The following is a 25,928-nucleotide window of genomic DNA, read 5'->3' as shown; positions in this document are numbered from 1 at the left end:
GAGAGCAGAGGCATTGCTGGCTGGAAGAACCACGCAGATATTCATGAAATTCCCCCTTGAGCTCCTGCAAACCTCTCACTTCCAAGTGGAGCTGCAACAAGTAACACTGAAGCACCAGCCCTGAGTTTTAATTACTTGTAGTTGAAAGCAGGGTGTAGTGAGGGGTGGTGGGTCTCTTCTCCCACATAACAGGCGATGGGACAAGAGGAAACGGCCTCAAGTTGTGCCAGGGGAGGTTTAGGATGGATATTGGGGAAAATTTCTTCACCGAAAGGGTTGTCAAGCACTGGAACAGGCTGCCCAGGGCAGGGGTGGAGTCGCCATTCCTGGAGGTATTCAATGACGGGCAGACGTGGTGCTGAGGGACACGGGGTAGTGGTGGGCTTGGCAGGGCCAGGTGAAGGTTGGATGTGAGGATCCTAAAGGTCTCGTCCAACCTAAATGATTCTATGATTGAGTGATTCTAAGTAACACTGAAGCACCAGCTCCGAGTTTTGATTGCATGTTCATCCATCCATTAGTCAACCCAGTGGACTTTTGTGAATTTCAGCATCGCCCGGTCCAAGGGAACACCCGACCCCAAGCCCTGTGAGTGCAGACCGTGCGGTCGCCATCGCTTCTCTCACCGCAGAGGGTGGCTTCCGTGACGGAAGGCCTTTCTCGGCAGGTATATGTGCTTGCTGGACGATTTGTGCACAATTATTTACCGCCGCTTGAGCACAGTTATGACAGAAACGCCTCTAGCGCGGCTCCGCGCGCCGTGCGGGGCTGAGGCGTGTGTCCTGCGGAGGCCGCCGTAGCGCGGCGCGGCCGGGCGAGGCGTGGGCGCTGCCATGGCGGCCGGGCCGCCGGTGCTGCTGGGGCTGCGCGACGCCGCCATGGCGGGGCCGTGCCGGGGCGCCGGGCAGGCCCCCGCCTGGGCCACCAGCAAGCTGGGCGGCTTCGCGGTAGGGCCGGGGCCGGAGGGGGGGCGGCGGAGGGGCCGTGCCCGGAGCAGGGGTCGGCCCCGGGGACAGCCGGGGCTCTCTTCTCAGCGGCGGTGTCGGTGTTTCAGGACTGGGCGCCCTCGGTGCGGGCGGCTCCGCCGCGCTGCGGGGCCTGCGGGCGGGCGCTGGCCCAGCTGGTGCAGGTGTACTGCCCGCGGGAGGGGTCCCCCTTCCACCGCCTGGCCAACGTCTTCGCCTGCGGCCGGGAGGGCTGCCGGGGAGCGCCCCACAGGTGAGGGCATGGCCCCCCGTCCCCATCGCCGCGCCCCCGCCCGGTGCCTTACCTCTCTCTGCTTTCCTTACACGGCGGGCTAAAGCTGGAAGGTGCTGCGTTCCCAGTATTTGCAGGCGGAAGAAAAGGAACCCCGGGATTCCAGCGTGAAACAGGTACCGCAGCTGCCGTGGCTGCAGCCGGGATGGGGCTGGCTGTGCGTGGGGCTGGAGCTGGGGTGGGAGCGGTGCGACAGCGCACGGGAGGCTTGGTTGTTGCTGTGTGGTGGAGTTGGGTGGGAATGGTGTGACAGCACACTGCAGGTTTGGTTGTTGCTGGGCTCTCGGGGCCTGTTGTGCTCCTCACCCCACCCCGCCAGCCATGGGCTGGGGGGCACAGGGGGCTGGGAGGGGACACAGCTGGGACAGCTGACCCTGACTGACCACGGGGATATTCCATACCATATACCATCATGCTCCGTAGATAGAGCTGGGGAAGAAGAAGGAAGGGGGGATGTTCGAAGTGGTGGCATTTGTCATCCCGAGTCACTGTTACACCTCATGGAGCCTGGCTTTCTGGGGGTGGCTGAACACGCGCCTGCCTGTGGGCAGCAGGGAATGGATTCCTGGTTTTGCTTTGCTTGTGCACAGCTTTTGCTCTACCTGTTAAACTGTCTTTATCTCAGCCCATGAGTTTTTTCTCACTTTTACTCTTCTGATTCCCTCCCCCATCCCAGCTGGGGGGTCAGCAAGCGGCTGCGTGGCCCTGGCTGCCGCTGGGGTTGAACCACAACATGAGCAAACTGCCTTCCTGTTTCACTTTGTTTCACTGTGCTGTGTGAAGTGCAGTATTGAGGAGGTTTTAAAATAAGAATGCAGTTGAGTTAGATGAGTTTCGCACCTTTTACATACTTGCTTAAGTAACCATAACCTTTCTCAAGAAGCTATGCTATATGCTAGTTTCGAGTCATGTATGTGGTCATGTGGAGAAGTCGTGGTCTTGGAATTGTTCACACCGTGAGTACTACACGTCGTTTACTAGAAGGTTAACTTGTTTTAAAGTGGAGATTGCAGTCGAACTGTATGGTCAAAACTGATACTTAATACCGTAATTACTTGAGCTACTTAAACATTATTTTTCAACTTTAAAGGATTGGGCTATACTGTTTAGGTTTGGATCTTGAAGGTGTTTTCTTTCTTGCTTAAATAGATTTTTAAAATGTTATCATCAGTTTTAATTAATCTGACTCAATTGTTGTTAATATACTTCTGGTATTTTTGCTTGTGAAGAAAAAATGCATGTTGGCTTAAGAGGATTGAAAGAGGAGGATTGCTGTCAAACTCGTGATGACAGGCAGAAAGTGTTTGTTCAGCCCTGCGTTTGCAATATGAAATTTTGGTCTGTGGTAAATGATCTTATACTCTGATACAATGATGGCATTACCGTTGTTGTTGCTGTTATGATTATCGCTATTATTTTCCTCCATATTCTGCCCTTTGAGCTTACCTGTGGTGCAGTAGCTGTGCTTGAGATAGACGTGTGCTTGAGACCCAAACTGTCTGTCAGTGGTGATGCCAGCAGCCAAGGTATGGCAACGTGAGGTACACAGGCCGTTCAAAAAGCCAGTGAATTCTTGTGCTGTTTCTCCGGTGTGAGGTGTCTTTTGCCGTAACTGCGCTGCTGTGAAGAGTAAATGTGTGCGTGCTGGTAACTACCACTGTGAGGAAAATAGGTGGAATAACACTAAGCATTAGCTTAAGGGTTTTGTTTTCTTATCTGTTATGAAACTGTATTTGAAGTGCCTTAGGGTGGCTGATTTTGACAATGTTCTTTTTCCTTTGTTGTTTTTTTTTTGTTGTTGTTCTTCTCAGAAACAAGAGTGGAACTTTGCTGCAAAGGATTGGTGTGATGAAGCAGATAACTGGGGAGTCTGTGATGGAGCAGAATCTCCTGCATGTGCCTCCCTTCAGCTGCTTGGCTTAAACGAAGTGGTGAGCAGCTCCTTCTCCGGAGAGCTGGAGTGTGCATCCCAGTTCCAGCAGCTTCGCTTGTCTGAAGCTATGGATGGGCCGGGTTCCCTGAGTACACATCCTCCGGTCAGCGAGGGAATGGTAATGGACACGTCTAGTTCAGATCCTGTGTTCCAGCCCTTTTACATTAGTGTTGTGGATGAGGAAGACTACACTGGTTACCTTGACACGGAGCATGCAGATAAGCTATTGAAGGAGTATCAGCAGAGAGAGGGTGTCGATTTGGAACAGTTGATGTCAGGAAGGTGAGAACGGGTCTGGATTTCATGCTGGAACTGAAGGGATCCTGTAGTTTCCTGTATGCTGACTGATAACCTAAAATCTGAATGCTTTCTGTTCATAACTGGGTCCTTCGCGAATCCTTGGTGTGTACTACTTTGCTGGAAGAACACAACAATACACCTGGTTCTGTCAAATTGTGAGTTATTCAGAGATGCATCTATTTCTGAGTGACTGAGCAGTTGGAATGTCCTTGGCCTCCAGATAGAGCAGTGGACCGTCAGTCTCTGAAACCAAACCAGTGTGGTTTAAACAACATCTTATGCTAAATGGCATGAGTTTATATTGTAACACTTGTCTTCTGGGTGTTGTTTTTTTTCTTTACAAGGCTAAAGCTTTTCTTATATTCCAGTTGCATTTTTAAGAGTTTAATTACTTAGGGATTTTGACTAGAGATTGGGGTGATAGTAAGACTCCCAAAGATTTTGTAAAGGTTTTCTGAGAAACAATTTTTGAATGTAGTTACTGAAAATATTTTCAGCATTAACCTTAGGTGATCGGAGTGAGCACTTATATCCAGACCATTTCTTTTTGCTTATGTCAACACATACAGTGACTTTTCCTGAATTGTGGACAGCATTGAGTTTTTTGATATCTAAAGCTACTCTCAGTTGCAGAATCTACATAGAGCACTTTAATTTAAAAACTAGAAAAACTTGTGAGAAGTTACTAAAGGAATTATTTTTTTTTTAAGGAGTAAGCAGGTATCTGGTGGATTTCAATCTCGTGTCGTAGTTTAAAACACTGTTAGTAATTTTAAACCACCAGAAACCAAAGAGCTAGAAGCAAAGTGTTCACTTGCAACCTCTAACAGGAATTGCCTCTTAATTTAACATGTATAGTTTTTTTCACTGTACTTAGTATAATTTAACGTGAATGTATAGTAACCATCCCTTATTTAAAGGATGCATATCGTACTGAAAACCTTACTGGAAGTTTTGTTTGTTTTCTTGTTTTCTTACAGTTTTGCAGGTGAAGGTGGTAATGAAAAATATGAGAAGAGTGAAGTCAAAAGCAGGGACCACGCATTCCATAAATTTATGAAAAGAATATCTGTGTGTCCTGAACAGATTCTAAGGTCTGTTGATCATCTGATTGGAACAGGGAGGTACAGAGCATAGGCATGGATTGTTAGTACATCAAAATAAACCATTTCCTTGGAAATAGATGTATATTTTTGTTTCTTAATAAAAAAAAATTGCTAAGAAGGCTGTTTCAGAGAATCCTGAACACTGTTGCCAGTGTGTAAGTTTTCCTATGAAATTTAGATTAAAAAAAAAATAATTACTTTTTTCCTTTCTTCTCTTAGATACTCTTGGGGCGGCCAGCCTTTATTCATAACGTCTCCTCCAGCCAGCATTGACCAAGGTATTCCCGCCTGCAGTAACTGTGGAAGCAACAGAGTATTCGAATTTCAGCTGATGCCAGCGCTGGTCAGCATGCTCCAGAGCGACTCAGGTGATGGCCCCTGACTTGGCCGAAACAGTCACCTTCTTAGTAAAATTTAGTGAACTGCCATTTTGGATTGTTTCTTGCTAACCACCAGCACTGATGTGGTGAACTACAGTGACCATCTTACATAGAATCCTCTCTGTTTCCGTTATAGACCTCACCGAGCAAAAGATGTAACTCTGGTTTATGGAGACTCTGTGATTGCAACTTCATTTGCTCACTAGTGAACTTGGGAGTAATTTGCCTTTATTGCCTCTGCAGTGAGGCCTTGGAAAGTAATAAATATTGTCAGATAAGACTGCAGACGCTTAAGAAGCTCTTTGAAAATTCTGAGTCGGCTTGCTTTAAAATCTTTAAAATTAGAAAATGCTGTGTACATAGGAGACTGAATATGAGAAATATTTTCTGAATTGGGAAAGATTGAAGTATAGCAATAAGCAATAGCCCCTGATTATGTCATTTTTCGTACTTTCACATTACACACCTTTATTGTTTTGTTTTTAGATCTGTCAGTGGAATTTGGAACTGCTCTGGTTTATACATGTGAGAGAAGCTGCTGGCCACCAAATCATCAAACCCCTTTAGAAGAATTTGTTTTTGTACAAGAAGACCCAGATCAGAGATTATTTAAATAAATTGTATTTCTCTGCATAGATGGAAAGTCTGTTGGGTTTTGTTGTGGGTTTTTTTTTCTAACTACAGGTGAAAGTGTGTAATTATGCAACGTAATTTACCTCAAATGTGTTGAAAAATGAAATTCATGTGATGACATGCTGCTTATTTCCAAGAGTAACTGGTTGCAGTTTATATTAGTGACAGAAAACTTGCATAATTTGGTTACACATGGAAATTTAAGTGTAGAGATTCTTCCATGATTCTAGTTACGCATTGCACTTGGGGAGGAAGATAAAGGAGAAAGGTTGTCTTATTACAGTTAGACTGATAGCATTCATCAGCCAAACAGGATCCAGTTTTTAGAAACTATCAGCAGTGAAGAACTTAATGTAAGTGTGATTTTTTAAAACCAAATGTGCTTTGTCTTGACCACAGATTGGAAATTCAGTAGGCAGTGTCTGAAAGGACCTTGCTGCCACTGCAGCCTTCCTATGATGTGTGTTTTCCCACGGGAGGATGGGTTTCGTTTGCGCGGTGCCAGGAGCTCCGACCTGATGCCGGGAGCTCCAACCCGGAGCATCGCTGCCGGGGGGATGGGGGGAAGCGTTTTGTGGGCGCTTTTGTCCTCGGGGTGACAGGGCAGGTACCGCGGGCCTGCGACGCTTTAGTTAAAACAGCCTAAATTCTTCTGGGGAAGTCCCTGTTGGTTTAGCCTAAATTGCAGTATTTTAATTGACTTAATGGAGGAGTAATTTAAGTAAGTGTCCTTAAAGCTTTTTGTAGAGGTTTATTGCTGCAGCATAAATGAAAGCATTAAAAGTTTGTGTTAAAAAAAAAAAAAAAAAAAGCAGGGGGCGGGGGTGGCTCAAATCATGGAGCGTGTTTGCAAAACAACTTTTTTAAGGCAGAATTGTAGCTTACGGTGCCAGCCTGCGGAGGTGGGTCAGTTACCCAAGAATCCCAGCTTCCCTCTGGAGTGCTGCCGGAGCTCCCCGCGGGCGCTGGGCCTGCGCTTTTCCCCACCGGTGGCAGGACCCACGCTCTGTGGGCCGAGCCCCGGCTGCACCGAAGGGGCGAAGGTCGGCGCCCGGACCCCGGGCAGAGCCCCCCGGTGCCACGTGGCGGGAACGGGGCTCGAAGCTGGGGCTCACCTGGATGCGCGGGAGCGAGCGGCGGTCCTCCCGGCCGGCAGGGGGCGCTGCGGGGCGGGCGGGCGGCGCTCTGGTCTCCGCCGGGCTCGCTGTCCGGAGCGCGGCCCGGCTGAGGCGAGGCGCGCGGAGCCGCTCCCTCTGCCCGCCGCTGTTGTCCGCCCGCCCGCCGTCATGTCGGCGCCGGTGTCGGGCCCCTTGCGCAGCGAGCTGGCGGAGGCCGTGGCCCAGGCCCGCCTCTTGGTGGTTGGAGCCGGCGGCATCGGCTGCGAGCTCCTCAAGGACCTGGTGCTCACCGGCTTCAGCAACATCGACGTGGTGCGGGCCGGGGCGGATGAGGGGCCGGGGCGGCGGCGGGGCCGGCGGGCGGGGGCCTGCGGGGGGGCCCGGGCGCGGGGGCGGCCGAGGCGGGCGGCCCCTCTCGCCGACCGCATTGTCTGCGTGTTTTCAAACTGCTGCGGCCCGCCAAAGCTGCCGGGCCGGGTCAGGCCGCCGCGCCGCCCCCGCCGCCGGGGGACGGGCTCCGCCACAAAGGGGCTGCGGCCTGCGGGCGCCATCCGCCCTGCCGCCTACCGCCGCGCTGCCGGGCCGCGGACTCCCCGCCGGAGCGGGCGGAGGGCGGTGTTCCGTCCCCCCGGCGGTCGGGCCGTCTTCCCGGGGCAGCGGCGGGAGCCGCCGTCGGTCGGTGGGGGGCGGCTGCGCCTTTCGGGGAGCCCGTAGCTGAAATCCGCTGGGGAAGAGCGGCGTGCCATGTTTGCTGCCCGAGAAAGGCTTAGTTTTGCCTAACGCTGCCTTTGCTAATGCCGTGGATAGTGGTCCGGTGATGGATTGCAGCGAAAAACAAAATACGTGGGAGGCGAACCGTATATTTAGATACCGAGCTGTAAAACTGTCAGTCTTGGAAGCCCGGTCAGAGTAGCTTCCCGCGGGCTGCTGCTTTCGCTTTTGCTTCCTGATGCTAATCTCTGTCTGCAGGAAGGGCAGGATTGAGAGGGTGGTCGGGGGAAAGGGGTAGAGAGAAATACTCTTAGCAGAACTCCAATTACCTAGTTTCCGGGCCTTTATTAATTTCTTAGAGAAGTTATGGAAAGTATCTGGTTTTAAGAAACCACGTGAGTAGAAATGCTGCACAGGTCTGTTCCTTTGAATGCGTTTTTACTTGCGTGTGCCTGACCCGGAGTCGCATCTGAGAGTTTTGTATGACGAGTTGTACGAAGTTGATTTTTACAGTCAGACTTGTTGAGCAAGGCATGTTAGAAACAGCTTTTATCTAAAAGCTATATCGGCTTGTAGAAGAGTATGGCGGCTGGTTTGCCTTGTTATTCATACAACTCAGGCTTTTCTATTTAAATACTCTTTAAAACTTGTAGGATGTGCTTAAGTCTAATTTCAAATTGTCCCTTTGATTTGAGTCTGCCACTGGGAGCCTGTCCGATTTTAACATTGTACCGGTGAAGTAAACGTGTACAGAAGAGTGCGTGCCTGCATTTTCTGCACTGTTTTTTCCCCCCGCTTTTTTTTTTTTTTTTTTTACCCTGCTGTGTCATTTGCCTACTCCTGCAGTCCATTATGATAGAAAGAGTGTAATATGTCCTGATTTTCCAGTTAGTCGTTAGCCGTAAATCTCATTGGGGTATGCTTTTTGTTTCGCTTATTATAGTTTGATTTTTTTGTATTGTCTTTCAAGGCCAACTTGGTTGGACTCCTAAGTACACGTTGGATCGGGGCCATCTTCATTTAAAAATATCATTGGCAGTGTTTTGTGCAAGACAGTAACGTTTTGATAGCATATGGAGTGAGTGAGCAAAAGATGAGGCGAGAGCAGAAAGAGAATTGTTACACAAAGAGGAAATTTGCCGTTAGGAGAATAAATTGCTTTGGTCAATGTTTGTGATATTGTTGAGGGTTTTCCTCGGTTATTAAACACTGACAAAATTGAACACCTGAAAATGCTTTTTATTTTTATAAGTAAGTTTTGAAATATTTTTTTAAACCAAAATATTAATACTAAAAAAAACGAATCTAGTAGTTTTGAATACCAGATAACTCATAAATATGTGATTTCATTAAGTGTACTTTATTGAAAGGCGGTGCCGTTGTCCTCATGAATGAAGAACAAAATCAAGTTATTCAAAATCCAAGTCTGAATTAAGACCATGAGTATATATTCTTTGGAAGTTCTGAGGCATTTCTGTCTAACTTAAAAAAACAGCAGCGTAAAAGTTGCTAAAATAAGCGAACAGTTAAATTCTGATCATTCTTAGCTAGATTGAAGCTTCTGTTGAGGTCTAATGGTCTCAAGTATTCTCTTTGGAGAAAAACTTCCTTTGGTTCTTTTGGTCTTTGTAGTACTGTTTTCAGTTGTAGCTTCTGTCACTTGCTCTTGTCTCCAGTTAAAATGCAAACAGCTTTCTAGGTAGTGGAAGTTTTCACTTCAAGTTTTTGGGATTTTTGGCTTTGGACTAAGTAAGCTTTCCCAGTGTGTCTTATGAGAAAGGGAAGGAGGTAGAAATGTGTTTTCATTGAGAGATACAAGACCATGGATAGTTACAAGGATACGATGGATAATAAAGACTAAGAGTCACTGCTTTATATAATACATTCCTAAAACACTATATATTTTCTCTTTGCACTATATCCACAGGTGCTTTTATTTAGTGTTTAAATAAAACTCTTTAGCTATTACAGTTCCTAGTATATTAAAACTTAATCCTTAAATTAAAAATATTCCCTTCAGAAAACAGGAAGTTTAATCTTGTATCTCTCACATAAAGGATCTTCAATGGGAAGTGTGTGGCATACTTTTTTCATTATTCAAGTTTGGTTAATAAAATTCAAAGTGTATGAGAACACGCTTGGTAGGTTATGTTTAAACCTCGAGCTGCACAATTGGTGCAGTAGTACTCTCCATATAGTTGAAAGCACTACTGTGTTCAGTATGTCAGCTTTTTCTATGGGAGTTTGGGAGAAATATCTCATAAAAATTGTCCGAAATGTCTGAAAAACTGTCATCCTCCCCTCCTAGTTAAAAATCTTAGGGAGAGGAGAGGACTTCTAAAAAGAGTCGTTGATCAGAGAAACTGTTTAATTAAAGGAAAAGTAGAGGCAACAAAGGTAGGAATAAATCTTCTCAAAGTTCTAATTAAACATTCTTAATTCTTGTGGTGGTGGGGTAAAGAAATTTGGAATTATGTTCGTGTGCTTATATTAATAACTAGAAATATGACTGTTAGGGGAATTACGGTCATGGCATCCTTTGAGGCTGTACATCACAGGTGTTCTGTGGTATATGTTTTTAAACATCTTGACTGCGCTACTAGAACTCTTTTTTTGTAAGTAGACTTCATATTTTTTTTAATATGCACTTAAGCAGTTAGTCCTGGTGACAAACAGTAAAAGCTTTTGCCCTGCGGTCTCTGAATTAGATGACAATGCAGCCTTCAGTTTACTGATTTGGTTGCTCAAAGCCATGTTCAAATACGAAGTAGAAGGACTAATTAGTTTGCTGAGTAGCCTTTCTTGGACCCTGGGGCAGCGCGGTTCAGAGCCAGCGTTCAGGGTGGTTAGTCCCATGGAGAGTCTGACCAGACCTATCTAGACGGGTTCCTGCTGTGCTCCTGAGTCTCTGTGCTGTGCTCCTGAGGAATTCTTACTAAAATCTTTATCCTGCAGTAAACAGGACAATCAGTTATTGACTTTCTACTAACTACTGTGCATACGTATCAAAATTCTCTTGTGGTTTTAGTAGGGATTCTTTCTTCAGAAAGTTTGTTGTCATATAGCCCTTAATTTTTGACACATGGTTCCGTTGTTGGTAGTTACTTAAAATGTATGGATTCCTGAAGACAATTAGATGATCCCCTGTGCCTCTGCAGCTGCTGTAGTGCAGATGTATCACCTGTATGCGGGTCTGAAAAGGGGTCTGTACAGTTTATGCATTTTGGTCAGTGGCGTTTGCTTCAAACTGTTAACGCTTTTGTTCCTTTTATTTCTGTGAAAGTGAAACAGCTGTCTCTTGTGTGTTTATAGATTGATTTGGATACTATTGATGTCAGCAATCTCAACAGGCAGTTTTTGTTTCAAAAGAAACATGTTGGAAGATCAAAATCACAGGTGAGGAGAGAGTCAAAGCTCAAGTCTTAGTGTTATTTTATGGACAGCGTTAGAAACATGTCACAATTTTTTTTTCTACTGTGAAGAGGTAAGTGTTGGTTGGTTGATCATGGCTATCCACAACATTGCATTATAAAAGTATTTAAATCTCTTAAGGTAGTCAACTTACTCGATACTCAACTGGTATTGAGTCTGTCTTTAGAAGGAAGGAAGAAATAATAAGTGGTTTTTTGTTTTTGTTTTTTTTTATTTCTAGGTTGCCAAGGAAAGCGTGTTACAGTTTTATCCAGAAGCTAATATTATAGCTTACCATGATAGCATCATGAAGTATGTTTGTTTTTAAGCTCTAACTACATGTTTTGATTTGCAAGTACTGTCTTGTTTAAATGCTACAATGGTTTGCTTTAAGATCCTTTACAAAGCTACCACAGTAAGAAGGAACAGCTGTAAATATGAGACTACCACACACCTGAGCAGGAGTGTGGATTTTGCATGGGTTTCCTTAAGCTCTGGTAGTAAGCTGTAGTCATTTGCTTGTGTCTGTTTTTCATTTTATTAGCAACATTTACTATATAAGTTTCTACACTGTAAGGATGCCCTGATGTCTTAAGCAATAATTAGATTAAAATAAATGTGAATGTTGAGTCCATGATTAAAAACACCAAGTGCTTTGTGTGTGTGTAGGTAACTGAGTATCATTTATATGCGCCCCAAACTGTTAAAATTTAGTCTTTATGGTCCATAACCAATGAATACAAGATTATGTAGATTTTCATTAGCTGTTTCCTATGTTTTAATTTGTATTTGTAGTTTCTTAAAAATTTATATTCTGTAATATCAAGGTTTGAACTCTGATGTTGCTGTTAGAAACTGAAACACTGACTCATTGCATCCTTCTCCTGAAACTGTAAAACGGTTAATCCAGTTTCCTCTTCACTTTCTCTTCTTTGCCACCTTCTTCCTGAAATCAGAAAAACACAATGTAAAGATACTAAAGTGTCAAGACTTTAAAATCCCATGTCTTGGCTCCTAAGGGTATGGAGGCATGATCAAAACCAATTGAGCTATCACAGTGTAATGAATTATCAACAGTCTGATGAGCTGTGGTAATTACAGCGTGCATGTTTTAGCCTCAGCTGATGGTTTTTAAGGTCAGTTACCATAGCTTAGCCAATTTACTCGTTAGGTCAGAGCAGTGTAATCACTTTTTCATTGTCTGCCTATTTCATTGGTCAAATTAGTACTAATTGCAATAGCTTCCTTCCAGCAGCATAAAATTCATGCTTTCACTCGGCTTTAAAATGGGCAGAAGACAAATGGGGCGGTTAAAGGCTAGCAGTAAGTCTATAATATGTGTAATTTATCACACAAACATCAGTCCACCTGTTGCATGTGTATAGCTTCTGTTGTGGCGAAGTAACCGACGACTTTGATATGCCATTTTGAGTATTTTTTTTCTTTTCTGTAGCCCTGACTATAACGTAGAATTCTTCCGCCAGTTTACGTTGGTTATGAATGCTCTGGATAACAGAGGTGAAGTTTTCACTATGATTTTATATGGGAGATGAAATACTCTTGCTTGCTCATATAAACAGAACTTTAGTGTGTTCTACTGTTAGTTCTGCAATGTCAGTTAAATAACAAATATCCTCTTATCCCATCTGTAGTTTGACTAATGCTTGTGTGTTTCACTAGAAATTTGAAAGGGTAGTTAGTGCTTTTACAAGTGTTTCTGAAGTAAATGTTAACTGCTATGTTGCTGCTTTACAGGAACTAATGAGTATCGTGCGTATATATGTAACTTACTCAGTTGAGTTTGCTATCTTTAATAGTATGTTTAATATTTTGTGTTAACTGAAAAATTGACTTTGAAAAAGGCGTAGTGCTCTGTAATAAAATAAGGCAGATTAAGGATAAGTGTTTGCATAGGAGGGTAGTTTGAATTTGAAGAAGTAAAACTTTTTTTCTAATTATTCAAATATTTCTTTAAAAACTCTTGATTTGCAGCTGCCCGTAACCATGTGAACAGGATGTGTCTCGCTGCCGATGTTCCTCTTATAGAGAGTGGAACTGCAGGCTACCTTGGACAAGTAACAGTTATTAAAAAGGTTAGGTTGTCTATTACTCTTGTTGCTTTAAGTTTAAATCATTGGCTATTTTAGACAACCAGGGGGTTGCGTGTTTAGAGATACAGTTACAGTTCATCTGGTAATAGCATATACTATCAGTAACCGTCACAGTGTGACAAGAAATATTTCACTTTTCACCAGGGAGTGACAGAATGTTATGAATGTCATCCTAAACCAACTCAGAAGACTTTTCCAGGCTGCACAATCCGAAATACTCCATCGGAACCTATCCATTGCATTGTGTGGGCTAAGTATTTGTTCAAGTAAGTGACTTAAAAAAAAAAAAAAAGGTACTGTGGTTCACTCTTCTGGTTTCTAAACCTACAGATGGAGAAATAAAGTGGACACACACTTTTTGGGAGTTTGTCAGTTTTTTTGTTTTGTTAAATGAATATGGATTACAGCAAAAACCTCCCAGTTCTTTTGACCTGGGTTTTGGGGTGTTTGTTTTTTTTTTAATTTTAATATAAAGATGGAGCGTAGGTTAGTACTTAGGCCTTGCTCTAATATCACAGAAAGACTGGCAGAGTACTTTGGCACAGCAGTGTAGGTTTCACCTTTGTGTGAAGTTAACATGTTTTTCAGTTTAATGCATGATTAACAGATGTGAAGTTTGCTGGGATCTTGGAGGGCTATAAGCAATGCATTCAGTAATGCAGTATAAATATAAGGCTGGGTGAACTATTGAGTGAGATATACAGAACTCTTTTCCTAAATTAATTTTTGTATTGGACATTTTGTGTTGTCAGAGTTAAGTCCCCATGTGATGAATCCCAGCATTTTAAAGAGCAATGTATGAAGCGGTACTCTGATAGCAAGAATTCTGAAGTGGATATATATTCGTTAGCAAATATTTCAGTCTTTAACTAGATATGATGAAATTCTAGTGTTGTGTTTTTCTTAATTGTTATATAGCCAGTTGTTTGGAGAAGAAGATGCTGATCAAGAAGTCTCTCCTGACAGAGCTGATCCTGAAGCTGCCTGTGAGTGTGATCTAAGCTGGTAGCTTACCCCATTACTGAAATGTTCTGTTTCAGAGGTTATGACTTGTTTCTTTATGTTTCTTAAAGTTAGAGAGTTCAGCTCCATTTTCTTTTAAGAGGATTCCATTTACTGTACCTTTAGACAAGAGTTTGGGGTGTGTTAACAGTAGTTTCCCTTACAGACCTTCATGTACACTGTGCATAATTTAGTTCCCTTGTACAGCCGCTTATTAGATATTTGTAACAGTTTCAGAGTGTTTTAGTTAACTTGATGCATAGTGCATACCAGAGGTTTTTTCATGGAGAAAGCCCAAAAAATACTCTTCAGAATGGGAACAGTTTAACAGTTTCACCTGACAGAACTGTGGCCCTTGTGGGCAGCCTAAAACATTATTAAAATGATTACTTCAGCTGTTTTGAAAACTTTTTAATACAGTGTAAGATGGGTCACTGGCATTCACTAGTTGTTCTCAGCGTGTGTGTGTGTAACAACTGTGAGGAGCACAATCGACACACTCGCTAATGATGAAGTTCCAGTTAACACACCCAGGTGTAAGATACATGATTTAGTCACGTAGGCTTCTGTGTTTGGAGACTCCTGTTTCCTCTGCGGCAAATGGTCTTCCCCATGTGCACTGAAACTTGAAGTGAAAAGTGAGGTTGAAGTGCAAATTAACTATAACTGATCTTCATAGGGTGGCCTTTTTTTCGCCTGTATATTTGGATTTGATGGAGGGCTTCCTTCTCTGCAGCTGGGACGCTTGCCTTTTGAACTGAGAACTGAGTGATATTTGTAGTCACTCTGCATTTTCCCCTCCTAGCTGAGGGACTGCAAGGAAATACAGGGGTTGTGTTTGAACTCTTCCAGCCTGAAACACTTCAATGTTAATCTACACAGGAAACATGCCCATTGTGAGTGATGGGTTTGTAGCTATTCAGTATTTTTCTGTAAGGACAGTAACCATAGTTGCTGTGAAGGTGAAAAAGCATCATTGTTTGTTGCTTCTTTGATAGATGAATGGACTGGGGAGAGGGACCTTAGAGGATCCTCCGACTCTTCAGTTTCTCTGAACATTGGATAGCGATTGCCCCATAGGTTATTCCTACGGGAAGTCCAGAATGAAATAGCTGAGTCTTATTAAGAATGGCTTATAAACTCACTTAAAACAACAGCTGCTGGCGTACTTGGAAGGTAGCAGATGCAGTGCTACTTATTTAAACAAAGATACCAGGGCAGTTATAGGAAGGCCTGAGCTGTAGCCTCACGTCTGTAGTGAGCAAACTCTCCGTAGTGATAATGCTGTTTAGAATCGGTAGACATATGTGGGCTATCAGGGAAGAGACAGTGCAGCCTTTGTAAAGCGACATTGTGCCTTGCCTGGCTCTGTAGGTCCTTTGAAGGCATTGCAGACCTGCGGACTGGTTTAGATTCATACCTGGTTTACACTGGTGTCAGTCTGCAGGGGGCACTTGAAAACTTGTTGTGAGGAACCTGAAGGAGCTAAGCAGCCATGGGGACAAAAAAGGATGTGAATTCTGAAGTGGATAAACTACTAAAATGATAAATGGTAATTAGAGAAATGTCTCAGATTGGGGATGGGATCAGTGCTGTTCAGAATCTGTCGTTAAGCAAAGTCACTCAGAATAATAAAGATGAGGAAAAAACTGCAAAAGTAGTAGAAAGTGTCACAATACAGAATGACTGGACAGTGAGACATTTGGTAGATTTGGTGCAGATAAATATGAAATTATGTAAATGATGCAGTGGTGAAAGGGGGGAAGCATTCACAAATTGGCGTATAAAATGATGGTCTCAGAGTTGATTTTTCTCATTCAGTCAAGATGTTAATAGTTAGTTTTATGAAAACATCAACCTGCTGCTTATTAGGAATCACAATAGCAATTGCTGGATGTGACTGGGAAAGAAACACAAAATGAATAGCATCTGTACGCATGGAATTTTTTTGTATAGGAATAACCAGAGATAGGAAGCTGATTTTTTTTTTTTTTTTTTTTTTTGTGTTGGAAGTTCTAACCAAACTAAGACTCTTCAGCCAGGAAAAGAGACTACTAAAAGGAGATGGTTAGAGATTTATGAAATCACAACATTATGTGGAGAAAATTAATAGGAAACAATTGTTCACTGTTCGTGCCAATAAAGGAATTAGGTGACATCAACTTAAATTAGTGAGTTGCAGTCGCAGAAGCGAACAGGAGTAGTCGCACTGTGTCTAGTTCAGCTTTTGTTGGGCGCAGTACAGCCATTTTGTTGTCCCTGCATAACTTTGGTTATTGACTTTCGGGGAAGTACTTCAATGTATTTTCCTTTTTTTGAATTAAAATATTGGTTAACACTTTATTAATAGGGGAGCCAGCAGAAGCAGAAGCCAGAGCACGAGCATCCAATGAAGATGGTGAGATTAAACGTGTTTCAACTAAGGAGTGGGCTAAATCAACTGGATACGATCCAGTTAAACTTTTTACTAAGGTATCTTCTTTCCCCCAATAAATGCCTTTATTTGAAGTGTATAAGGTGCTTTAAAGTTAAGTCAAAACCCAGTTTGGACACTTAATGCTACCTACCAATTATGCAATTATGTTATGACTTTCACCAATTTTGCTGTAAGGTTGGTCTTTTACACCACTTGCATGTTTTACAGCATTCCATCTGTGTCTGTACAGATGACTTTAGCAACTTGTCCGTACTGTACAGAAAAAAAAATTAATTCAAATTACTTCTAATATGAAAAGGTAAACTTGAATTCTGTAGGAGTTTCACTGGGCATAATTGGAACCTATCTGAGGACCTAAAAGCTGTCAGTCATCTGCTGTGTGTAATCAGGCATAAGAAAATGCAAACTGGTTTAGGAGTTTTCCTTCTAAATAGTTGCTGAAAGTGGATAAATAGAGGAAATGAGTATAAAATGTAATGTTGATAGGTAGTAATAACCTTACTTTGGAAATTCAGTGGCACGTAGATAAGAATATCTTGGGGAGGGTATACAAAGAGCTGTAGTGATGGTTTCAATAGGCACATGAACCCACCACTGTTTGGACTATTGTTTCTTGATTTTTACTTTACTTCCCTCCCAAATTAATCAGAGCTGTGTCCGCTTTATGTGGTAACTGTTACAGATTAAGGAATAAGATGTTTTTTGAATCTGTTTTTTTGTTGTTGTTTTTTTTTTTCCTGAGGAGTTTGATTTTTATTTGTATGGTTGAAAATACTTTCAAGGAGAAAAGCAAAACCTCATAAATCTAATGCTGATTTTTCAGTTTCGCAGCAGATGTAAAAATAAAGTATGTCTTTTTTTTTCCCCCTTTCATTTTAATGTTGTTTTTGTGGTGTTGTTTTTTTTTTTTAATGTTTCCTAGCTTTTCAAAGATGACATTAGATATCTGCTGACGATGGACAAACTGTGGAGGAAAAGAAAGCCTCCAGTGCCACTGGACTGGGCTGAGGTACAAAATCAAGGTAATCGTCCCTCCTCCCACTGTATATTTGTAAGTCATGCCTGCTGTTTGTCAAGGCATCTCTGTGATATGTACGTTTTCTCACTGTCACAGTTGAGTACTGATAATGAACATATTAATTCTTTGTGATTCGTGAAGATTCAAAATTTTTCTCTATATAGAAGGCATTTTTTGCTAAAACTGTTTTGCAATTGTTATTTTAGATACTCAGTATTGGCTGTACAAAATTCACCTTTCACAACATTACATGTCAGCTTATTCTAGGAGGCTTTACCATAAGCACTGATATGTTTACCTCTGAAAGCTGAGTTTTGCTGAAAATTTACATTTGCTGTAATTTGTGCGCGTCTAGGTGATTGCTATAAGTTGATACAGCTGTAGTTTTGAGATATATATTGATATAGCTATAGTTGCAGTTTTAAATGCAGACTTGTTGTAAAATGTTGGGGCTCCCATAGTTTAAGGATATTGTTCTTCAATTTTGAAAATATTTTATTTTGCTGAAATTTGAAAATTCTTAGCTCTTTGAGAGGACTTCTGTGTGATTTATATGTATTCCTGATCTTAATTATTTTTTTCTTCTTTTCCTAAAGAGAAGAACATATCTGACCAACAAAATGAATCCTCCGCAGTCTTGAAGGATCAGCAGGTTCTTGATGTCAAGAGCTATGCACACTTATTTTCAAAGAGTGTTGAAACCCTGAGACTTCACCTGGCTGAGAAGGGTGACGGAGCAGAGCTCATATGGGATAAGGTTAGTTTGCCAAATGCCTAAGAACCAGTTAAACTCTACATATGTGGTGCAAGCATTAACAGGACTAATTCAGTTGCATTCCAAAATAGTGCTATTTGGAATGAAAACGTCTGGCACCTCACTGAAAGCACTTCCTATATGTAAACAAATACATCCTTTAAACAGTCTATAACTCACTGAGTGTAAGGGTTAACTATTGTGATGTAAAGTAACTTAATTCACCAATTTTAAAAAGAAGAAATTCAAAGTATTTGCCATACTCTTATTTTTTAAAATATTTTAGTAATGCAGCTTCACTTCTTCCTTTTCAGCTTTCTCTAAAACATGCTCTTGTACAGTCATTTGTAGCTAGAGTTCTGCTGACTTGTACGTTGTAATTAGTTCTGATGATAGGTATGTGATACATTACGAGTTTTGCTGAGGAAAAACAAGAATAGGATTTTCTCTTTTTGCACCAGAGGCAGTGTTATCTTCCTGCAGTCAGTTGTCATTTGGCATAAGAAAAAAAAAAAGTAGTTTTTAAATATAGGGGGTAACAAAATAGTATCACAACAGAGAGTAAAAACACCTCTTTCTGAAACACCTGTTTTTGAAACTGAGCGTAAAACATTTTAAGATTTAGGATTCAGACATTATTTTGAACATACAAGGCATTTTATTAATATTAATATGCTAATTCACTACTGAAATAGTAAGTACAGTTTCTAAACGTGTATTTAAAGTATTACTGCTCTATCTAAACATACCATCTGAAAGAGGAAGTATATTGACTTTGAAATGGAATATTGAATAGACTTTTTAAAACTTTCTGGTTTTAAGGTTTTGGGAACCATGTGTTGCAAACTTTTTTCCAATGAGTAATCCAATTTTTAAATACTTTTTGTATTAACTTCTCAGGATGACCCTTCTGCAATGGATTTTGTCACTTCTGCTGCCAACCTCAGGATGCATGTTTTCAGTATGAATATGAAGAGCAGATTTGATATCAAGTGTAAGGATGAAATATAATGTTGTTTTATTTAAATTATAATCTAAACTTCTCATTTTCATTTGCTGTTAAAAATCTGCATACTCTTCCTTATTTTGCAGCAATGGCAGGAAATATTATCCCAGCTATAGCTACTACTAACGCCGTAATAGCTGGTCTGATAGTGCTGGAGGGTCTGAAGATTTTATCAGGAAAAATAGATCAGTGTAGAACGGTAAGTGGGACTAAGATGCTCTCAGTTTCTTGTTATTTATTATTTGTTTAAAAGTCACATTTAACCTGCTTTGACTATTGTGTAGAGTTACTGTCTCTCACTTGTTGCTTCAGTAGATTCTGAATGTGCTGGGAACTTCCAGCCGCAATGAGAAGAGAAGTGGAAGTCTCAAGGATCATTAAATTCCTCTGATTTAATGAAAATTGGCTGCTGGATAGGAGAGAGAAGCAGCCTGACATGGCTTGAGACACGGTTGTGTCACGTTACAGATCTATTTGGCAGTAGCTGGGCAGTAGCACAGGTGGTGGTGTGAACTGGCCGTAATCCGCACTTTCTGCTGTTCAGCGGGCATGTCAAAGAGGATTAGGGAACGGGACAACCCGTGAGACTGAGAGAATAAATCTGTAGGAAAACAGGTTTTATGAGTGCTCTTACTTACAGAATAACTTGTTTTATTCTTGTCTGTCCTCAAGATTTTTCTGAACAAGCAGCCAAATCCCAGAAAGAAGCTATTGGTTCCTTGTGCTTTGGATCCGCCAAATCCTAACTGTTACGTATGCGCAAGTAAGCCAGAAGTGACTGTGAAACTTAATGTACACAAAGTTACCGTGTTAACACTCCAGGATAAGGTAAATCTTGAATGTTAGCTACGGCTTTCGTTCTGATTTTAATACCGTAAATTATTAAAGTTAGGGGTTTGGTCAATACATTTTGTGTAAACATCAGCTGTTTATATTTATGCTTTACATTTCGCATTTCTCTCAGCTACAAGAACTAGATTAGCCAGTATGCTTCTTGCTTGTGTGTGCTTGTATATCTCATGAAAGAGTGTTTGTATTTTGTAAATTTTTGGTGGTTTTAAAGCCTATTCATATATAACAGCAAAAAGACTAAATTTGTATTTCAGTTGCATATTTCAGTAGCAACATTACAGTTGCATGGTCACAAGTGATTTGTAATTCTGTCACTTTATGAAGTATTCTAAAAAATTTTTCACTGTATCCGAACCTGTAGGTTTCAGACAGCAAAACTGTAATTATTGTGTTCATGGAAGTTAAAAAAAAAAAAAAAAAAGTATAGACTTTCATCTGATGCCTGAAAATGAGCCAGAATAAGACAATCAACATAATTCAAGGTTCTTCCTTTTATAAGTGTTTTTAAGTCAGATAGTGATTAAATAACCATATTCCTCTTTTCAGATAGTGAAAGAAAAATTTGCTATGGTAGCACCAGATGTACAAATAGATGATGGAAAAGGAACTATTCTTATCTCTTCAGAAGAAGGAGAAACAGAAGGTATGCATGCTGGAGCTTTTTAGATCAGAGCAGATAAAAACTAGGAAAAAACCAGGATGTACAGAACGGAAGCATAGCAAATGTTCTAGTGTTCATCATGCAGACTAATATTTGAAAAGAACTGGATTTGCAAGTATTTAAGTGGCTTGAGAATAGCTAGTGGTATTGTCTACAAGCCTGCGTGTCCAGTTCAGCTTTCCTATCTAAAGTACTTTTCACCTGGAGCATCAGGATTCCTTTCAAGAACAGGTATTCAGCTATAAAACTGCACCTCTGTTTGCAAGACCCATTCATTTTCTTGTTCTTAGGTTGTGGTCTTTGTATGATGCTTGTAGGCACTATTGTAATACAAACACAAGCAGTTTTAACTCCTGATAGGCTTAAATGTCAGCTTTTACTTTAAATATAGCCAATAAATGCTAATCTTATGTTTCTACATAAACCTTCTGGAGTACTCATTCTATCATACTCAAGTGTAAAGGATCTTTATATAAATAGCTGTATACATTGCAGTTTTTCACTATTTTTGTAGCAAATAACCACAGGAAATTATCAGAATTTGGAATTCGAAATGGCACTCGACTACAAGCAGATGACTTCCTCCAGGACTATACACTGTTAATCAATGTGCTTCATAGGTAAGGATTCTGGATAATTCGTTTTGTATGTATATGTAAAACAGTTCTACAGGCAATTTCGAACTCAGAATTTTAAATTCATGAATAAAGCTCAAACATTAAGCTGTGTAAAGAAAATACAGAGGTAAAAGAGGCATTGTTATTTTTTATGAATTTGTGGATTTAGGGTTTTTTGAGTTCTTGGTTGTTTTTTTTTTGTTGTGTTTTTGGATGTTTTTACAACAGTAATTGGAAAAAGTCTATTTGAATAATTTGTCATTACACAACATAAAAATACAGTGTAAAACCAAACTTACTTCTGGGGCAGCCAACAAGTGAGAAACTGGGTTTTTTAAAAAAAAAAAAAATTAAGGCAAAAAACCCCCCAGCCTGCTGGGGTAGTAGATCCTCTGTTTGACTACCTGCGTTCAGATGCAGCAATGCAAATAGAAGTCACTTTGAAGTTATTGGTGTGTGGTTTTAACCCTGGATAAGTTATATACATATTATTACAGTAAATTACCACACTGCACTTTCAGTGAGAATAGGAATGTGATATTGAGAAAGACAGGTAAGCTCAGGTAATGATTTTTCTCATTCCGAAGCATTTTAAGTCATGGCACTGGGTGGAACAGTGTTTACGACTAGACAAAACATAAATTATAAAGGACAACTGACAGATTTTCCTGGTTTTTTAATATGCATTTCTCATTTTGTCCTAGTTGCAGGGTGCTTTAATATTTGAATACATACTTTCTTTGTGGAAAAAAACCCCAGTTTTTTATTTTCACCTGGTTGTTTAAAAGCCATATGTATTTTCTTTGCAGCGAAGACCTAGAAAAAGATGTAGAATTTGAAGTTGTTGGTGATACCCCTGAAAAAGTTGGCCCTAAACCATCAGAACCAACATCCAAGAACATTACCAATGGTAGCGATGATGGAGCGCAACCCTCGACATCAACAGGTAAATAAGAGTAATCAATAGTAAATAAAACAAAATAACCTTTCAGTAGTGCAGTCCAATTAAAACAGTTGTCTTCAGTTTTATGACTTAACTTTGCCAACATGAAATAAAAGGCATTTAAGTTGTTTCTGTGTATAAATACAATATTAAATAGAAAAAATGCATAGTTGTAATTGTTACAAAATGCACATTTAAGTTTGTTACAAAGGTTTGAAATTATATTATTTAATTCACAAGGGCTTGGTTGGGTGTCAGCTTAACTGCATCATTTGGACAGGGATTTAAATAAAGTTAGACCCATTCTACCTGATGGTCACGCTATCGCTTGGCAAAAAAGAATCAATGAAATTTGTCACTTTCTCCCTACAGGTTAAAAATTACTTTGTGGATGTCTTTGATACTGTTTCATTTTGTTAATTTAAGAAGACGTCTTTATTATCTGCTTACAAAATAATTATTTTTCGCCTGTCAAGCAAAACATGGCAAGAAAATAATATTTGCTATCCAGGAAGAAGTGCCATCACCTTCCTAAAGTAGAGTGTTTCTTTGAACATACTCAGAGTAGTTTAATTTAAATGAATATGGGATGTTTAAGCACTGAAGGCTAACGTACTGGAAATGTCATACTGTTTAATAGGGATAGCGTATGAATCTGAAAACTTGTTGTGACATGTGTAAGTTGGGTATCTGTAGTTCTGTCTTACACTTTTGGATGATGTTCCTCTGCCTGTCAGATGGTCTGATTTAAGATACGTGCACACATACATAGTCATTGCCTCTTGTTTCAGGGGAGATTAAATGCTAACAAGATTGCTAAAACTGATTTCAAATTTTATATATATATATAAAAGCCCTAGCATAAAATTAGTTTTTACAATGAATTTGTACTTCAAAACAAACAAAATCCATTAGATGTCTTGAAAGTTCATGACTGGGTCTATTTTCCCTTCTCTATACTATCCATTGTTACCCTTTGGCTCATTAAGTCTGCTCAGTCTTCTGCTCCTCCTCTCTCTCTTCACGTGTTCTCTCTTGTGGAGCATGGTGTCTAGTGGGAGTTCTGTTGAATGCTCTAGTGAACGGAGAGGTTGGACTTCAGCTCAGTGGGTGTAAAAGTTCTTTTCTCAAGGACTGCTGCAGACGATAGCATGCAATTCTTCTGTTTTGTACATGGAAAAAAAAATACCTTTTTAACTAATGCATTTCACGTATTTTTGGGTTATTGCAATATTTTCCGTACCTCTAGTGAACAGAGAATAACATGTGAAAAGCCTATTTATACTGATTTCAGAGAAATCCAAAATATTCTTTCAGTTGAGTGACAAAGAATATAGGTAATGCTCCAAGATTATTTGTTGTATTAGAGACATTCTTATTTTTCTGTGTGGAATTTGGTTTGAGAGTAGGCTACTTTCACAGTATCTGTTTGAACTAAAACCATATATTTTACAGCTCCAGATCAAGACGATCTATTGATTGTTGATTCTGAAGATGAAGGTACTTCAAGCAATGCTGATGATGACATGGAAAACAAAAGCCGCAAGAGAAAACTAGAAGATAAAGAGTGTGTCAGTACAAAGAGAGCACGTACTGAGCAGACAGAAGAGCAAGATGAAATCATAGCATTAGACTGAACATGCAAATGCCCCTTGACAAAATGATTCAGATAAAGTAATACAGTAACAGCATATTATGTTGGGATGTGAAAAATGTCCAGAACTAGATTTATTTTAAGGCCTTCGTTTCAAGTGAATACCAAACCACTGGCTTAAATAATTTGTGTCTGTTTCTCTTGATGATAAAGCTCTCAATAGACTCTTTCAGAAGTTTTTCCATATTAATTCAGTATATTAAATGTAGTAGAAACATAGTTTATAAATACTTACAGATAAGTATTTGCTTAAACAGTCATGAAAAAAAGCATGTTATTTTTGTGTAAATACCTTTTAGGTATAATTCAATAGGACAAAAAAAAACCCACCTACTCTTATTTAGTAAAGAGTCATCATCTGATGCCTAGATTTTAAGTTACTACATTTTTATTTTTTGCTTGAAGAAAAATATTTTTAGCCTAGTCCTAAACATTTTTCACACCCTGAACAAGTAAAGAAGAAAATTCAATAAAGCAAATTAGTGCCATGTTTTAACAGTGTTCTTAAACTTCAACTGGCACTATGTACATTACTGTAAAACTGTTAATTTACTCAAGTTTTTCAGCTCGTACTGCCTGGTGGTATGTCAGTGTAAGAAGCAAATTTTTGTGTATTGTTACAGTTTCAGGTTATTTATATTTGATGTTTTGTAAACTCAGATACTACTACTATACTGTACATCTGATGGACCAAATAAATGACATCTGAAATACTTGCTATATTTGCTTGCACAGTCCAAGTTTATGCTGACTTACGGGATTTTACAATGTATAGCCTTCAAAAATTACTGTATTATTTTCATTTTTCTAAACATAACCTAGTAGTACAGAACTTAAGCTTCACTTGTTTGAGGTGAAAGGGGAATTTTTTTAATAAAACTTTTGTGAATGTTTTTTTTTCTTGGACAATCAATTATTGGCCTCTTTGGTTGGAGCATTTGCACTGCCACACGCACGCTTTCACCACCTCGCGCCTTCAGGAAGCGGAAAGCGCTGGTCAAACTGTCAGTGTTGATTCTTTGAACACATCAACTAGCCTTTTCTGTCACTGTACTGAAATGACTTTCCAACTTAGTCAACCAAAACTGCTTCTATTCCTAGATAAGTATGCAGAGTTCGCCTTGCAGAGCAGAGGAACTGAGCAGGCAAGTTTTATTCTGTTATAGTTTGCAAACCAAATGAATTTTAAACAAGATGTTTAACCATATAGAAGGAGAACGTAAAAAACCCAGCACGTTTTTGTGCCTGCACCTGGTTCTGTCTCGTACAAAGGCCAGCTTGTCACCAGTGTTAAATTGCCAATGCAAAACTATGATTCCATGATGCAATTAATATTTTTCTCTCTTCTTTTAGGTAGTAATAGCCATACGCAATTGGCAAATGTTTGGAGGCATACTACTCCACTGCGAAATTAAATCCTTTTGAGTTAGTTGCTTGTTGGCCAGAAGGAGTGAAGACTGAGAGGTAAAGATGTAAATAAGAGGCATCACAGAAAGGATTTTGAATGCTGCAATGGGAAGGTTTTATATTTCTTGCCACAAACAGTTGAAGCACTAGAATTTAATATGTCTGGCTACATCTTCCAAAAATTAAGGCCGATGTTTTCTTTTTTTAAGCTTTACTAAAAATAGAATTATTGGTTTATTAAGTTAGTTGTCGGATAGCTTGTGCTTCTCCTTGTGACATGACACAGCTTTAAGCTGCTGGCATATGTAGTGTGTCTAAGAGAGGATCACACTGTCTCATGCACTACCTGAGAGATTTCCCCGGTTGCACTGGTCTGTGTACAGGAATTGAGCTTTCCAACTCTTTTTTTTTTTTAAATTAACAGTAGAGGCTATAATTCTGGTAACTTGATTGCACTAATTTTACTGAAGTTGAGAGTGTTTGTGACTTGAGTGGTATGTGAGCTGAATTGAAATAACGCATGACACCAACGGATCTGGGGGTGAAAAATAGATGTGTGGGCGGCCATTCAGTCTCACTGGCTTCTACTCCTTCAGTTACTAGTGTTGACAACGTAA

The 25,928-nt window shown here is 40.5% G+C and overlaps 2 protein-coding genes across 3 annotated transcripts; both read left to right on the top strand.

The window, feature by feature from the left end:
* The first annotated feature begins 718 nt into the window (after positions 1–718).
* Positions 719–5,622, top strand: PDCD2L (programmed cell death 2 like). Of its 2 annotated transcripts, none has more exons than XM_063334611.1 (7): positions 719–947; positions 1,055–1,218; positions 1,304–1,373; positions 3,069–3,472; positions 4,471–4,584; positions 4,816–4,964; positions 5,463–5,622. In XM_063334611.1, the coding sequence occupies exons 1-7, from the start codon at positions 834–836 to the stop codon at positions 5,591–5,593; spliced, it is 1,146 nt and encodes a 381-aa protein (XP_063190681.1). In that variant the 5' UTR covers positions 719–833; the 3' UTR covers positions 5,594–5,622. The 2 variants fall into 2 exon arrangements, with proteins under 2 accessions (XP_063190681.1, XP_063190682.1); XM_063334612.1 differs by having other exon boundaries at positions 5,113–5,622.
* Positions 5,623–6,795: 1,173 nt separating this feature from the next.
* Positions 6,796–24,626, top strand: UBA2 (ubiquitin like modifier activating enzyme 2). Its single transcript, XM_063334608.1, has 17 exons — positions 6,796–7,039; positions 10,751–10,834; positions 11,091–11,161; positions 12,303–12,367; positions 12,842–12,942; positions 13,105–13,226; positions 13,879–13,946; positions 16,313–16,434; positions 17,322–17,421; positions 18,014–18,174; positions 19,072–19,165; positions 19,264–19,376; positions 19,850–20,005; positions 20,576–20,672; positions 21,205–21,310; positions 22,117–22,253; positions 23,706–24,626. Exons 1-17 carry the CDS (start codon positions 6,896–6,898, stop codon positions 23,885–23,887), a joined length of 1,923 nt encoding a protein of 640 aa, XP_063190678.1. The 5' UTR covers positions 6,796–6,895; the 3' UTR covers positions 23,888–24,626.
* Positions 24,627–25,928: the final 1,302 nt, after the last annotated feature.

The sequence above is a fragment of the Chroicocephalus ridibundus genome, chromosome 4 (assembly GCF_963924245.1).
Source record: "Chroicocephalus ridibundus chromosome 4, bChrRid1.1, whole genome shotgun sequence".
Taxonomy (NCBI): Eukaryota; Metazoa; Chordata; class Aves; order Charadriiformes; family Laridae; genus Chroicocephalus; species Chroicocephalus ridibundus.
This window is presented reverse-complemented; position numbering and strand designations above follow the sequence as displayed.